The sequence below is a fragment of the Sebastes umbrosus genome, chromosome 9 (assembly GCF_015220745.1).
Source record: "Sebastes umbrosus isolate fSebUmb1 chromosome 9, fSebUmb1.pri, whole genome shotgun sequence".
Lineage (NCBI taxonomy): Eukaryota > Metazoa > Chordata > Actinopteri > Perciformes > Sebastidae > Sebastes > Sebastes umbrosus.
In genome coordinates, this window is record NC_051277.1 from 6808498 (window position 1) to 6825896 (window position 17399).

The 17399-nt window shown below is 38.9% G+C and overlaps 1 protein-coding gene across 1 annotated transcript; it reads right to left on the reverse strand.

The window, feature by feature from the left end:
* Nucleotides 1-2452: 2452 nt before the first annotated feature.
* smyd5 (SMYD family member 5) lies at nt 2453-16035 on the reverse strand. The gene is made up of 13 exons (XM_037779757.1): nt 15868-16035; nt 12869-12977; nt 12480-12619; nt 10597-10718; nt 10421-10490; nt 10087-10191; nt 8627-8689; nt 7303-7373; nt 7099-7205; nt 6857-6913; nt 6665-6759; nt 6183-6253; nt 2453-3208 (listed from the first exon to the last, which is right to left on the reverse strand). The coding sequence occupies exons 1-13, from the start codon at nt 15958-15960 to the stop codon at nt 3061-3063; spliced, it is 1251 nt and encodes a 416-aa protein (XP_037635685.1). The 5' UTR covers nt 15961-16035; the 3' UTR covers nt 2453-3060.
* Nucleotides 16036-17399: the final 1364 nt, after the last annotated feature.

Consider the following 17399-nt stretch of genomic DNA (forward strand, 5'->3'; position numbering starts at 1 on the left):
GCTACGACGAGGGACTGGAGTAGAGTGAACTGAGAGGGTTAATGGAGAAATGTCAACTATAGACAACTGAAGGCACCGGGGAGAATTAGAGGATAATGCTTAACTTTGCAAATACGCTATTACTGTAGACTGGGGGTGTCAAACATATGGCCCGAGGGCCAGAATCGGCCCGCCAAAGGGACCAATCCGGCCAACTGGATGACTTTGCATAGTGTGAAAATTGCAGAGAAGTCATTAAAGCAGCAGTAGGCGAGATTGGCGCAAATCTGATTAAAGAAAGTTATTTTTATAAAACGGTCGCTATATTGTGACAGTAGTGCATGAAACGGGTAACCTGAAAAAAATCATGTGCCTCTGTGTCCTCTGGTGCTCCTAACGGCATCTGCAAGATTTCACATACCGGAGGAAAACAAGCAGTAAGAGCTGATCTGAGGTCTGCTGTCCAGCTGCCGTCTATGAGAGCCAGCTGTCAATCACTCACGAACTCCGACCAAACGGTCAAACTAGGCAGCGCTGATCAAATATGAATCAATATTCGTGATATATGTGACAAGAAAAATAGACGAAGCCAGTGTATTATTCATTAATTGTGAACGTTTTCAGAACGTACTTGTACTCCTTTACACTAAAAGAAATGGAGAAAATGTGGAGGTGTTATTATGCAATAGTTTTACTGGTCCGGCCCATTTGAGATCAAATTGTGCTGCATGTGGCCCAGGAACTAAAATGAGTTTGACACCCCTGCTGTAGATGTATTCTTATCCAGTATCTGCTAGCATCAATTAGACCACACTTACTGTCAGTGTGAACAGTGATTGACTGGCAGGCATCAGCAGTAGAATACTTCATTAATCCATTTACTAATTAATGATATGAAAAGAGATGTAATGATCTATATGTGGTAGGTTAAGAGCCTAAAGCAAAAGGCTGTCTGGAGAGTATGAGGCATAAAAAAGGCAATGATTAGTGAAGACCCAAACCCCCTTGAGGAAGACTATTTGACGAAGGATTTGTGGTTAATATGCAAAGACTGAACAAATATTTTACCAGTACAGTCTTCTGTAGCAAAGCCAGGAGGTGTGTAAACCAGATAAATGACTCAACAGACATCCAATTTCAATGGTTTATGCCAGAGTAGTAAAAACGACAACTGCGAGGGCTCCTGTTTGCTGCTGTTATATTTAAATCATACTTGTGTGACTTCCACGGTCTCCTGTGCCACTGCGCTGAATGCCAACTGAGGAAAATTGTGATTACTCATTCAATATTTCCAATCTCTGTCGAGAAACTGAAAATATTGGGATTTGTGATTACAGTCATTGTTGTAATATTGATTCATGCGGGGGGCGGCAGCACTTTCACTCATGTGGAACTGCGGTTTGAAATACAGTTCTCAACAAAGGGCAAACAGTTACTGACAAAGCAATTTTCAACTCAAGGGCTCCATAATACATTAAGTAAGGTTTAACTTAACCCCATAGATCATTGTGTGGAAACCAAACTATATTTCACTGGCTGGATGCCTCCCATATGACAAGACTGTAATTACAACGGAATATAAATAAAAAGCCTCTTCAGTACAGTAATGCATAGTCAAGTAAGAAACTTTTTATGTGGAGAAAAACACCTGAGAACCAGTTGACCTTCGCTTAATCACTTTGCCTTGTTTAAGAGTTGTCAGGAACAAGAAATGATAACCGTTCTTATGAGTTAGACTTAGTCGACCTGGAGGTCACACACAGGGCAGTAAGTATTAGGACAGTGTTGTTTGCACTCTGTACTTCAGCACATAGGATCAAATGACACAATAACTGTGACGATAGTTTAGAAATGACAGCCCTTTTATACATAGTCCCCAAGTGTTAAAAGACCTTCCAGTTTTAAAGGATAGTTTGGGTGTTTTGAAGTGGGGTTGTTTAATGTACTTATCCATAGTCAGTGTATTACCTACAGTAGATGACGGTCGACACGCCCCCAGATTATAGAAGCAGACAGGAGTTTCTGCACGGAAGCAAAGCAATGTACAGCTGTGGATGGGGCCGGCAACAAAATATATTTTAGCCACCTAAAAGATCAATATCAGTTTAAGTGTATGCTATATATGGAATATTTTCACCGCTTTACATTGCCGTCAGACAGCCCTTTCCGACGAAGGAACTGAAGCCGTTGTTTCCATCTATGATCTCGCCAAAGCCGCCAGACTCCATTGAAAAAAATCTGTAATTTTACTTCGCAGAACACAGGAGTTGCTGGTCCACCGCTGCCTCGATCGGTTAGTTTGTTTGTGTTATTGTGTGACTTTGATAAATCCAAACTAACCAAAGTCACACAATAACATAAACAACCTAACTGATCGAGGCAGCAGTGGACCAGCAACCCCCGTGTTCTGTGCGGTAAAATTTGTGTTTTTTTCATTGGAGTCTGGTTGCTTTGGCGAGAGCATAGATAACGACTTCAGTTCCCCGTTGGAAACACAGCCTGTATAGCTGTCTGACAGCAAGGTAAACCAGTGAAAACATTCAAAATATAGCATACACTTAAACTGATATTGATTTTTTTAGGTGGGCCTTTCTTTTACATGACTAACATACATTTTGCTACCAGCCTTGTCCACAGCAGTACATTGATTTGCTCCCATGCGGTAACTCTTGTCTGTTTCTCCAAGCTGTGGTGTGCCGAACGTCATCTACTGTAGGTAATACACTGACTATGGATAAGTACATCATACAATCACACTTGAAAACACCCAAACTATCCCTTTAAATGTTCAACCACAAACCCTGAAAGTCTTAGTTTTATTTAAACCCCCCAGTGTGCTGAAGTACAATGAAAACTACCACTGCCCTAATACGGACATACAGTTTTCTGTGGCTGATTTCTAAAACTGCACAAAGAATGAGTGAAATGTGGTGATAATAAGACATCTTTCCACACATTTGGACAGTTCTGATGAAATGCAGATTGTGGTTGAACTTTGTCTCTGTTCCTCAGGACCTCATGGTTGCTTGGCATGGTGGCAGGAAAAGGAGACGGCTGAGAACAACATGCGCAAGTCTTTCGTCAGACATCTGTCATCTCATCCTCCATCTCATCCCCCTCCGTTTCACCTTCTGCCTCGCCTTCCTCCTCTTCCTCCTCTGATGTCACATCCAGCTCGTCCATCTGGGAGACGCACTTTGGACACGAGCAGACAAACAGGTAGTTCTCCCTGAGAAGAAAATGTTCCACCAGTCACATTGTTGCACCTCTAGCGAGAGCTGAAATTAATCAGAAGCATTCTGCTGCAAATGCGTGTTTAATACGTGTGGTGCAATTAATATTTTCATTCAGTGGGTGTGATATGGGGGCTCATTAATATTGGTAAAGGCATTCATTCACACCACCAACCTGAAGTGCATCTGCACCTTCTTCAACGCTGAGAATTATCACAAGATGCTGTAAAAACTCTCGTGTTGGGGTGTAATTCAAAGATGGATAGACTATTTTCATGTTGATAATTTCTCTCGCCTCGACTACTGTAATTCTCTCTGTGCAGGAATCAGTCAGTTAACCCTTTCTCGCCTGCAGCAGCAAGACTCCTCACCGGCACCATGAACTAGTCTCTCTCCACTGCTTACCAGTTAATTACTGAATCGATTAAGATGATTTTATACGCTTTTAAAGCTGCTTTCACTTTGATTAAATATGATAAAAACATTTTTTTAAGAAACTGTCACTATATCCTGACACATTGAAATCTTGCAAATGCTATCATGAGCACTAGGTCACATATTATCTGTCTCATGCACTACTGTCGGCATATAGTGACCGTTTTATAAAAATGAATTTTTATCATATTTGCTCAAAGTTACTGACTGCACCTTTTAAAAACAAATACAATTTTAATCTATTCTGGTAACCAGTGAAGAGAGGCCAGTACAGGGAGATATGGTCTCTCTTCCTGGAACCGGTGAGGAGTCTGGATGTTGCATCTTGAACAAGCTGCAGGCGAGACGGGGTTAACTGACTGACTTTAAAGGAACAGTGTGTAACATTTCCGTTGATACTTAGTCCTGTTTGTTTTACTACTTATAGCTGCTGTGCTATTCTATCTCTCTCTATCTCTCTTCCTCTATCCCTATCTAGCGCTCTCTCTATCCCTCTGGCTCTCTCTCTACCTCTAGCTCTCTCTCCCTCTCTCTCTAGCTCGCTCTCTCTCTCTCTACCTCTAGCTCTCTCTCTCCCTCTAGCTCTCTCTACACCTCTAGCTCTCTCTCTACCTTTAGCTCTCTCTACCTCTAGCTCTCTCTCTACCTCTAGCTCTCTCTCTACCTTTAGCTCTCTCTCTACCTTTAGCTCTCTCTACCTCTAGCTCTCTCTACACCTCTAGCTCTCTCTCTACCTCTAGCTCTCTCTCCCTCTCTCTCTAGCTCGCTCTCTCTCTACCTCTAGCTCTACCTCTAGCTCTCTCTACACCTCTAGCTCTCTCTCTACCTCTCTCTCTCTACCTCTAGCTCTCTCTCTAACTCTCTCTTTACCTATAGCTCTCTCTCTACCTCTCTCTTTACCTCTATCTCTCTCTACCTCTAGCTCTCTCTCTCCCTCTAGCTCTCTCTCCCTCTAGCTCTCCTTCTCTAGCTCTCTCTCTAGCTCTCTCCCTCTCTCTCTACCTCTAGCTCTCTCTCTCCCTCTAGCTCTCTCCCTCTAGATCTCTCTCCCTCTAGCTCTCCTTCTCTAGCGCTCTCTCTAGCTCTCTCTCCCTCTAGCTCTCTCTCCCTCTCTCTCTAGCTCGCTCTCTCTCTCCCTCTAGCTCTCTCTCTACCTCTAGCTCTCTCTCCCTCTCTCTCTAGCTTGCTCTCTCTCTCTCTCCCTCTAGCTCTCTCTCTCCCTCTCTCTCTAGCTCACTCTCTCTCTACCTCTAGCTCTCTCTCTCCCTCTAGCTCTCTAGCTCTACCTCTAGCTCTCTCTACACCTCTAGCTCTCTCTCTACCTCTAGCTCTCTCTACACCTCTAGCTCTCTCTCTACCTCTAGCTCTCTCTACACCTCTAGCTCTCTCTACACCTCTAGCTCTCTCTCTACCTTTAGCTCTCTCTCTCCCTCTAGCTCTCTCTCCCTCTAGCTCTCTCTCTCTACCTCTAGCTCTCTCTCTCTAACTCTCTCTTTACCTATAGCTCTCTCTCTACCTCTCTCTTTACCTCTATCTCTCTCTACCTCTAGCTCTCTCTCTCCCTCTAGCTCTCTCTCCCTCTAGATCTCTCTCCCTCTAGCTATCCTTCTCTAGCTCTCTCTCTAGCTCTCTCCCTCTCTCTCTACCTCTAGCTCTCTCTCTCCCTCTAGCTCTCTCTCCCTCTAGATCTCTCTCCCTCTAGCTATCCTTCTCTAGCTCTCTCTCTAGCTCTCTCCCTCTCTCTCTACCTCTAGCTCTCTCTCTCCCTCTAGCTCTCTCCCTCTAGATCTCTCTCCCTCTAGCTCTCCTTCTCTAGCGCTCTCTCTAGCTCTCTCTCCCTCTAGCTCTCTCTCCCTCTCTCTCTAGCTCGCTCTCTCTCTCCCTCTAGCTCTCTCTCTCCCTCTAGCTCTCTCTCTACCTCTAGCTCTCTCTCCCTCTCTCTCTAGCTTGCTCTCTCTCTCTCTCCCTCTAGCTCTCTCTCTCCCTCTCTCTCTAGCTCACTCTCTCTCTACCTCTAGCTCTCTCTCTCCCTCTAGCTCTCTCTACACCTCTAGCTCTCTCTCTACCTCTAGCTCTCTCTCTACCTCTAGCTCTCTCTACACCTCTAGCTCTCTCTCTACCTCTAGCTCTCTCTACACCTCTCTCTTTACCTCTATCTCTCTCTACCTTTAGCTCTCTCTCTCCCTCTAGCTCTCTCTCCCTCTAGCTCTCTCTCTCTACCTCTAGCTCTCCCTCTGTACCTCTAGCTCTCTCTCTACCTCTCTCTTTACCTCTATCTCTCTCTACAACTCTAGCTCTCTCTACCTCTAGCTCTCTCTCTCTACCTCTCTCTCTCCCTCTAGCTCTCTCTCTCTAGTTTGATGCTATATTAATGCTCTGGATATCGTATAAATAAACTTGACTTGGCCAGTGAAGAGCATCTCTGCCTCATTCCTTTTCCCCATTACTGCCTGGGAGGCTTCTATTGATCGAGATGGACTTCATATCAATATGACCCCGTTCAAGTGAATCATCGGAGGGATAACAGATGCTTACCTCAGAACTTTGTGTCTGCTGTGACGGCTCCGGTCCCGCTGACAGCAGTCCAAATAACTGATGCAGATCTCCTGAGAATTGAAGAAAACAAACAGTTGGACTGGCTGAAGAACCTGAAGTTATTGAGCCTTAATAATTACAGTTTAGTGCTGCTGCTTGTTTTTTTCAAATGGCAGAAAAAGATTCAGGTTTATGTAATGTTTGCAGGAAGTCGCCGTGTCCTTTCGTCTTTCTACTGGTGAAATCCTACACAAAGCGCTCCTGTCCTCAGCGAGCATTCAAAGTATAGCACGGCTGCTGTGACATTACTGTGCCACGCAGATGTAAGGCTTCTCAATCTTTCTGACAGCTTGACAAACCAACTCCAATCCTCAAAGTCTCAGCCTTCTAATACCATCTGACAAGGGAGCACACAAAGCTAGAGAGGGATGTTCTGTCCCGGGCCAGAATTTATCACTCCAAACCCAGACGTGTCAGCTGACCTCTCCTGGGTTGATGTCACTAAGGGCGCTGAGCCGAAGCAGGAAATTGTTGTCGGGGAAGGACGCCTCTGCGTTGGGTATGCAGCTGTGGTTACCTGCAGGGGGTCAAAGAAGACAAAGGGGGGCGGGGGGTCATCAGACAGCGTCTTTGAACTGAACAGCACTCATAACATGAAGATCATCTGAACTTACATGAGCTTTGAAGCAGAAAAAGTCCAGAGCCCTCACAGTTTAGGAAGTCTCCCGTTTCTACAGAGAGGAAAGAGACAAGTGATTTAAATGTCTGGCCTTTGTTGAGATCTGAACACGGATTACATAATATAAACAGCACTAGGACAACACCGACACTCACTCATACAATCGCTTATGTGCTCAATTGAGGCAAAAAGTAATTTACTCCAAAAAATACTGCAAGACTGAGATAAAACTGTGACCTTTCTCAATGTCCTTGTATAGCTGGTCGATAAAAGAGTCCAATTGCTCCTTCTGCTGGGCAGGAAGCTGAAGTGCATCACAGGCATGAACCCACTGACTCAAGGAGCTGAATAGGAAAATAGAGCACAGAGAGGGAGAAATATTTGAGCCAAACTAACATCCAGAGTTGTCAAAAGTGAAGGACGAGAAAGGCGAGTGTTTACCTGGTGCCGATGCCTTGACCGTTGGTTCCCACAAGAGCGAACAGAGAGCGAAAACCCTCAGGGACGAACCACTGCAATACAATCATATCTTTACTGATCCATGCAAGAAAAATCATTAATTGCATTTGACCCCTTTCATACTAAAGGTCAGAGGTCAGGGTCAGCTACAGCATCTCCAGCTGGTAGGACTTAACTATTTGTGCAATCACATTCCAGTTACATCAGCATATAAACATGATTCTGGATGTCACACTGAGTTCAATAACATATAAAAAACATTTCTGTAACAAACTGCCTGTGTGGTAGAGGTGTCCTACAACACCATGAGCATGACACAAGAACAATTTCAGATGATATTTATAATACAAAAGGGATTTAATAAGTAGGGCAACATTTAGGGGACCAAGCAACGCAAATAAAAAAAATCTGAGAACTGGCAGCTCATCACTGAACTGGTCTAATAAACTGCCCCCCAAGATTGTAATATCATTTTTCCACTTGTGCAATTTTTTGATAGTCTGTTTATTGTCAATACTGTTTATACTGCTCCTATTTTATACTTCCTTCTATTTAAATGGTTCATATTTTGTTTAGCTCTTTTTTTACTGTGTTAGCTGATGCATCTTGTTTTTTGCACTATCCCCTTTGCTGCTGTACGCTGCACATTTCCCCACTGCGGGACTAATAAAGGAATCTCTCTCTATCTCTCTCTCTTAATCTGCAGCTTCATCATAACACAAACTTAATCTGCAACCATTTAAATAATTGATTAGTCATTAACTGTTGTTAAAATTGCCAGAAAATAAACTTGTGCAAGATTCTCAAATGTGAACATTTGATGGTTTTCTTTGTCTTCTATAACAGTAAACTGAATCCCTTTTTAGTTTGGATCATCGATCAGCCAAAACAAGCAATTTGAATAAATAAACTTTCACTTTAAGACATTGTGATGGCAATTGTTTACCATTTTTTTACATTTTAAAGACCAACCACTTAATTGGTTTAAAGTAATAGTTTGACATTCGCAGTTAATATGAAGCCATGGCCAAATGGTTAGCTTAGCTTAGCATAAAGACTCTAAACAGGGACAGTCAGCCCGGCTTTGTCCAAAAGTAAAAAAACATAGCTAACCAGCTTTTTTCTGTGGGGTGAGAAAGGTGTCAATCTTCTCATCTAACTGTTGGCAAAATATGCGCATTCCCCAACATGTAAAATTATTAATTCTTTGATTAAACTAATTATTAGTTGCAGTAGTAGAGCTGTAAAGTATTAAGGAAGACGTTCAGAAACATGTAGTGGATAAATTTGAACTGTTCTTTCTTACCCGACTCAGATGATCATCGTAAAGTGCTGTTTTAAAAAAGCTGTGTAGCAAGGCCAGCTGCCCCTATGGAAACAATGTGAGAGGGATAGAAATTACATTTTACTGAACAGATAACACACATCATGAGCACAGATGGCCACAGTTGGAATTAAACCGATGTCAGGTTGGTAGTAACACTCACACTTTACAATTTGAGCCATAAACTGTGATAACTATACTCAAAACAAACTATAACTTTATTTCGACGTACTATACTATGACTTTTTTCATAACATTTTTTGACATACTTTGACTTTATTTCATGAACTTTTTTCGACATACAATACTATGACTTTTTCTTCATGAAATTTTTTGACATAATATACTATGACTTTTTTGATGAAATTTTTCAACCAACCATAATATGACTTTTTCTTAGTGAAATGTTTCGACATACTATATTATGACTTTTTTTCATGAAATTTTTCGACATACTATACTATGACTTTTTTTCATGGAATTTTTTAACATGTTATAGTATGACTTTTTTTCATGAAATCTTTTTCGACGTACTATACTATGACTTTTTTTCATGGAATTTTTGAATATACTATACTATGACTTTTTTTCATGAAATCTTTTAACATGCTATACTATGACTTTTTTCATAAAATTTGTTGACATACTTTGACTTTATTTCTTGAAATTTTTCGACATACTATGAAATTTTTTCATGAACTTTTTTCAACATACTATACTATGACTTTTTCTTCATGACTTTTTTTCGTCGTACTATACTATGACTTTTTTTCATGAAATCTTTTAACATGCTATACTATGGCTTTCTTCATTGAAAACTTTTAACATACTATACCATGACTTTTTTCATGAAATTTTTCAAGATGCTATAATTTGACTTTTTTTGCAATGAAATCTTTCAACATGCTATACTATGACTCTTTCCATTAAATCTTTTGACATAATATACTATGACTTCTTTTCATGAAATTTTTTCGACATGCTATACTATGACTTTTTTATGCCATTTTTAATCACACACTATACGACGGCATATTAGGACCATTGTAGGTCAAAAAAAAATATTAAATCCCATAGCCGTAGTGTTCTGATAAAAAAATATCAGAATATCAGAGATTAAAGTTGCAAATTTACAAGAAAAAAGCTCAGATATTCTAAGAGATTAAAGTGTTAAATTTACAACAAAAAAACTCACATTTAAGACAAAAAAAAACTAGAAATTCTCTGATATAAGTTCATAAATTTGCAAGTACTATACTATGACTTTCATGACTTATTTGGGCATCCTATACTATGACGTTTAATGACATTTGTAACACATACTATATTGGGCTTTTTTTATGGCATACTATGACATTTTTCTTACATTTTTATGGCATACTTTACATTTTGCACCTCAACAGTTTCACAGTTCCAGCAGAAATAAGATGATGTTAGCTTACTCTGAACTTCTCTCCCAGGAGCTTGTGGGCGATCTCCTCTTCTTCGTTTCCTGTCCGACTGCAGAAGTGTGTAAACAGCTTCTGCCAGTGTGCTTTGTCTTTGGCCTGTACAACATAACCAATAAATATTATAACAAACATTGTGTTAGTTATTATAGTGTATTTTATTGTTAGTATTCAGTACATCTTTGTTACACATGGTAATGATTCAATTATGTCATTTTACAGCAAGGTGTTTGTATTGTGTTTCTAAAATGATCAGCGAACCCACCAGAATGAATTGAAACCCAAAACTATTTCAATGATTTAGGAGCTAAATGTAATCAGAGCTCACCTGTTTGACTGCAGCTACCATTCTGGCCATAAGCATGATGCTGGAGGTCTCCGGTGGATAATGCATACTCCTGAAGAGAAGACAAATCTTCATTGAGGTGAATGAAATATTTAAATAGAAAATCTGCACACTCAAAGGGGGTTTACGACGAAAATATCTATAAAATGCTCTCTGACCTCCATGCATCTTTAAGCTTGTTGATGGGGTGGTCCGGATCGTCCTGGGAGGAACCCAAACACAGAACTCGATGGTACTGATCTGCTGCAGCTTGTCGACACTCGCTGCTACAGTACATCACCTGCAGAGAGGATGACCGGTTTACATCAATCAAAGAAATACTGAAAACGACCAAAAAATAAATGCAAATTATTTCAAGGTATGAAAATATATATATATTTTTTAAAAGTGTATTAAACATAATAACTTTCAATGTGGTAACAGTTTCCTTCTTCAGTAGAGGTGAGTGTTTAACATCAGTCCAGCTGAATAAAGCAAATTACAAATGAACAAACTTCCGCAAGATTTACACACGTTTTGAATTTTGTATTATTCTGCACATATTCTGTACAAAGAGGGCATTTTTCAAATCGATGGTTTTCAATGACTCCAAGGACAAAAGTATCCATGCATATCACCTAAATGCAGTGTTCATTTATGTGTTTTTATACCCGCTATTAGTGACGGTAACATTAGTAACAACAACAATTTCGTTGGTCACATCAGGAGAGACTAAAAACATAATTTTCCTAAGAAAAGAAAAAGCTATATTTTGAACACTTTGTCATAAAAGAGAGGTTGTGAGAAATATTAAGATTTGAGAGATGTTTTATTTTAAAATAAAATAATATTCATCCTGCATTTATTCATCTCCCCAATCCTGAGAAACTGTCATATCTATGTTTGCAATATTAGCTTCAAAATATGTTGACAAGCTCAGTAGTAAATGTGAGTGATTACATCTGTTAACGTATTACAGCTGTCCATGTTAATAATTTGTATGTAATGCCTTTAATATATTTTATTTGATATGATTGTTGATATATTTGCATATTATTGTATATTTATTGAAAATCATCTGTCAATGTTAAGACTTTTCTGTACTGCTTTGGCATTATAAGTTTCTGATCTGTCATGCCAATAATGCTAATAAGAATTTGTGTTTTCTAGTAAAGTAATTATTGTATTTCCACAGAAAATAGACCAAATCTGGACACACACATCCATGCAACTGCTCACTTGGTCCCAACTACAACACAGCCTCTTTTCTACTTTTATTTTATTTGTATCTTATTTTTTATTTTTAATGTCTTAGTCCTCTATTTTTATTATTATTTTATGAAGTTATTTATGTATATATTGTCTTTTACTCCTTGTTTTATGTTTGTGTATATTTCTATGTCTTTCAAAATTTCAATAAAATGCCAATTGCAAAAAAATAACGCAGACCAATTCTTGGACATACAGGGCAGTTTATACTTAAGGAGAAATGAGGCTCTTTGTATATCAATGTTATATATTTAAATCTCTCCTAAACACACAATTTAGTTTTATTCTGTGTTTTTCCTGCCTTTGTTCTTTTTAATTTAATGTATTAATTGCTCTTTATTTAAATCTTAATTTCTTTGGATTTTATTGCACTTTACATCTATTGATTTATCGATTGTGCACTTAAATTTAATCAAACTTAATTAAATGGAAGCCGCTTTGTCAGCCTGTTTCTAAGTGACCTACGCTGATATGCAATACCGCTAATACAAAGAAACCACCAAGTGTAAACAGTTGTCTCAGTGTTTCACTAGACAGATAAGCTTACTGATCCATAGAACCTATACTGGCCTCTTAAAATCAATCAGCTAGTCATGTCGCCTCCACTGACTCAGTGGAAGCTCCTCCTCACCACTGCTGGCTTAAAAATCAATGTTGTTTTCTTTCTCTTATATTGATCTGACCACTATTTTCAGGGCATTTTCCGTCTGTGAGAAACAAATGACAACTTCCACAGAAAATGTTTAGGCTTCAGTCAAATCCACGCATATCAACATCTACTGTCTCGACTCACCTGGCATTGAGGGCAGGCTTGGTGCAGCTCGGGTCGAACACGGCAGAGCTCGGGGTGAGGGATGCTGAGTCCAGGGATGCCGCTGAGTCTCCTCGCATTCTCCTCTGCAGTCTCCAGAGCACGTAAGCAGTACTCACAGGCTGTACAAGGACAAAGTGCAGCAGACAGTAGAGCAGATGAGCGGAGGGAAAACACTGCTGATTACTGTTGGTTTAAATTTACAATGCACATGTGTGCTTATCTTTGATATTCAACTTGTTATGAGTTCATAGATACCAAATACTTGATTGTGATTGTGATTGATCCAGTATTTGTCAAATCTGATCAAATATACCTGCTTTTGTCTTCCCCATGAGGAATGTTATTTAAATACAGTCGACATATCTCACCTTTATATTTGTACAAAGCATTCCACAGGAACTGGGCCGAGACCAGAGGCCGCTCGAGGAAAATGGCGTCTCCCTTCTTGATGCTCTTTTTGGCGAAGAGACCCTTCCCCTGAAACATGAATAACAAACCATTACTGTTGTGCACAGCAGCCTCTGATGGTTTAAACCCACCTACAGCAGAATCTCGTAGCTGGTACGCTGTGAAGATAGAAATGTACTAAGAGATGCTGGGTAATGGTAAAGTTAAATCTCTCTCTCAGTTTCTCATGTTGTCATTGAGCTTTTGATCTTTATCTTTCTGCTCATTTAGACCTCTGCATAGAAAACATTTCTTTACAGAGTATTGGGTTGTTTCATTTGCCTTCACCCTCATACTATCACAGCTTTCAAGGCTTTTAAGTGGAGGATTCCTGCGACCCTGCAAAGGATAAGCGGGCATACTTAATGGATGAATGGATTTCTTATCAGCAAAAATGACACTAGACAGCACTGAGTGAAAAATAATGTGATTTTGGCTCCTAAACAAGGTACGCCACCTGCTTTATTTCAATGCCAATGACATATTTATTAGTTTATGCTGACTTGAATCAACTGAAACTACCCTTCTCTCTGCCCTCCAACATAAACCTCACATTAAAACTGAAGCTAAATCTAATTATTTTGGTTTCTTCTTACTTTGTGAACCCCTACATCAATCATGTCTGGGTACAACGGCACAATAAAGTTACTGGCTCCATGCGTATCACACCATAATAAGTTTCATGGTGTAAAATGGTGGATGTTGTCACTGAGCTCAGTGGTTTTCAAAGTGTGGTCCAGGGACTAGGGATGTGCGTTCCAAGCAAAATACTATTCGATAATCACTGGAAATTAATCGATGATTTTTAGAAAAATCGCTGCATAGTCACATGTCACGTGCGTTTTACCGGTAGTAACATTACTACCAGGCAGCGTCTGCGACGGTTAAAACAAGGGAAAATATATAGATTTATAGATTTATTTTCACTAAAATTCCATCCATAAGTAACACAATGACAGAATATCATGTGCAATAGTTTTACTTTACTTTTTAAATATAATTTCCAATATCACTTTCTCAATATCAATATTACTTTTCTATTTTAGTTTACTAATTTAACTAAATTTATCTTACGTTTATTATTATTCTATTTGGCACTGGTATTATACATTCTTCTTATACACTTTATATTTATTACTCTGATGCGTTTTTTTATTCTTATGTTGTTGCAGGGCCAGCTTAAGGCACAGGCCATATAGGCGGTCGCCTAAGGCGCCGCATTCTGGCGGGGCGCAGGTAAATAAATAATAAATAAAAACAATACTGGTGGGCGCCCTTCCTCATTTTCTGCAACAGATAAAGAAAAAAAAATACACTTTTCACACCTGTAACTCTCTTTCTGACACTTTTTCACCTGCACCAGTCGCACTTATTTGTTAATAAAAATGTACATTGTAGTGAAACTGACTGAACACTTTTAAGCCAACAACATCAGGGACCAATTGTTTATTCATATTATAATAAATACAGTTATTTATGAAGATAAAAATCTTAATTTTTGTCTTAAAACCATTGTGATGTCTGATGTGTGCTGTGGTTTACAGTGTTTGGGTTCTGGAGGGATGAACGGTAATGGTACGTGTCCACAGGGGCGTTTTTTATCGCGAGGGGACGCGCCGCCTCCCAGCATTGGACGCTCGGTGGGCTGTCACTAGAAACAAGGCACTCGGCTCCTGATTGGACGAACGCTTTCCCTCTGCTGCTCCCAGCTTTCAAACCGGAAACAATATGGAGGATCGTTTGGAAACGTTCTTCTCTTATTTCACGAAAATAGTTCACCGAAAAGTGTTTCTGAGAACATTTGAGGCGAGAAATAATCCATGCAGTTGCTGAATCTGTCTTTATTTTGGATCGACAACGTTTATTTTAAAAGATTCTCGGGAGTTTCGAGCGGCAGCGAGTCACGTCGGACGACCGTGATTTGCATAAAGTAGACTAGAACTCAACTCTATGCAAATAAGGAGCGGGCATCGTGATGCTCCGTTTCTCGAATCACGCCGCCACGTTACCAGAATGCATTGCACGGCTGCATACATAGACAATGAATGGGAAGCGTGGAAAGGAAGGAGCCTGTGGACACGTACCATAACCCTAGAGAGGTGGCCGGGCGGGCTCAAATCCGAATTTGGCCTAAGCGCACCGAAAGGGCTCGAGCCGGCCCTGTGTTGTTGTAGTTTTTGAGCAATGTCTGGAAAAACAATTTCCTTCAGTATTAATAAAGATATCTCTCTTATAACTATTTTGGTCTTGGGTTTCATACACTGATTTTTAATAAAAGTGTTAGAACAGTTTTTATCAGCTACAGAAACCCCTGTAATAAAGCATCTAAAAGCAAAAATACTACAATACCCTGGAACAAAAATCTTACTAAATGGGGGTCTAATTTGTGTCAGTTTAGGGGTTCTTGGCAACAACTGCCTTAGCTTACTCACTTTTAGTTAAAATGAACACAATAAACGTGCAAACCAGTATCTACCTGGTAGTTTTGGACACAGATAGGTGTATAATTTACTGTATTGTTATTGTTTTGATTATATATATATATATATCTTGTCCTAATTGTTTTTTATCACTATTATGTAGTCATATTATTTCTTTATATTAATCTTGTCTCTAGGTGGAGGCTTCAGATAAGCCTTCTGGGGTTTTTTTTTAATCTTCCTGCACTTTATATTATTCATTTATTTTTTTGTTGTGTTGTATTGTCTTAAATTGTGCAAAACAAATAAACAAAAAATAAACAGTAACAATAATCATCTCCAGGTGCTCCAGAGCTCTCTGAGCCAGCAGGCGCTGCTCTGCCCGGCTGAGAGCATCTCTTCACAGCCAACATGAGGCCACATCACCGCGGCGAGAGAGCTACGTTTAACCACATATCCGTCTAAATCTCTTTATTTTCACTAACGCTAAACTGTCTTACCTTCAGGTTGTCTATAAAACGGACGTCCACGCAGGTGGAGGCTTTAGAGGGGTCCACGCAGAAGGAAAACATGTCATCCACGGGAGCAGCCATGTTTCTGTTTCTGACTGACCTCTTCCCTTTCACCTCTGACTCGGACGTCTTCTCTCCGCTCTCATACACAGACAACAGCGACACCCTGCGGCCAACACGGGAACTGCAGCTCTCTGACAGATCAACACTGGAAAGGTTTTATTGTGGATGAATAAGAGTAAATAATAAGCATTAGTTGAACTATTTTAGCTCCATTAGCTCCAGAACTGTCAGACATAGATTTAAGATATCAAATAAATATTCACAAAAGAGACAATTTAGCAGAAAATAATCTAGAAAGGAGTAAATCCCACATTATCATTACTAGCACCTAAAAGATACTATAGGGGTGAAAATAATTATTTTATTAGTGATTGATCTGTTGAATATTTTCTTGAATAATTGCTTAATTAAATTTTAGAAAATAGTGAACATTTTTTTAATCCCAAGGGGACATATATATATATATATATATATATATGTATGTATATATATTGTGCTTCTATGTATATATATATATATATATATATATATATATTGTGCTTTTATATTTACCATATAACAAGTATTTCCTTTATTATTATACTGTATATTATTTGTAAATACACTATTATATATATATATAGTATGCAACCTCTACTGCTATATATATAAATATATATATTGTGCTTCTATATTTACCATATACCAAGTATTTCCTTTATTATTATACTGTATATTATTTGTAAATACACTATTATTTTTATTTTATTTTATTTTTTGCTACTTAACTTACTGTTTTCTTAATGTAGCTTGCCAGCAAAAAGTATTTCACATGATTGCACTTGTATAACCGGTGTGACAATAAACATCTTGAATCTTGAATCTTGAATTTTGAACATCACCCCAAGGTGAAAAACAACTTTTAAAAAATTGATCAATTATAAATACATTTTTAAGCAAAATCATTTCACGGTTGCAGCTTCACAAATGTGACGATTTGCTGATTTTCCCTATCAATTATTTTGAATGTATCTAAATCTATTTAGTGATATAATATATAATAATACAGTAGTACAGTCACAGGTTTTTCGGTGTTGAGTACTTTTACTTTTAATACTTTCAGTACATTTTCCTGATTATACTTACCTACTTCTACTTAAGTAACATTTTCAATGTGAGACTTTTACTTGTAACAGAGAATTTTTTTTGTGTGGTATTATTAGTACTTTTATTTAAGTGTCTGAATACTTCCTCCACCACTGAGGAATAGCAATAAAGGTAATGCAAATAAATATTCAAATTTGTGATATGACAACTAAATTAATGCCAATTTAAAAGGCAAATAAAAATGGTGCAAAGATTAAAACCATGATGGTCTTTGTTGGAAGCCCCAATACAATATAGCACCAATAACCAGCTGCAGAAAAGCGTACAGCTTACATACACTGAAAGGTCTGGAAATAAAGTTTTCACAAATA

Bases quoted from the DNA above. Each gene is read 5' to 3' on its own strand.
- smyd5 (XM_037779757.1), bottom strand. From the start codon at position 15,960: ATGGCTGCTCCCGTGGATGACATGTTTTCCTTCTGCGTGGACCCCTCT. The intron at 10,491-10,596 runs GTCAGAGAGCAT...TCTTCTCTTCAG, and splicing joins AAGCTTAAAGATGCATGGAG to GAGTATGCATTATCCACCGG. The intron at 8,690-10,086 runs GTAAGCTAACAT...TTGTTTCCATAG, and splicing joins TCCTGGGAGAGAAGTTCAGA to GGGCAGCTGGCCTTGCTACA.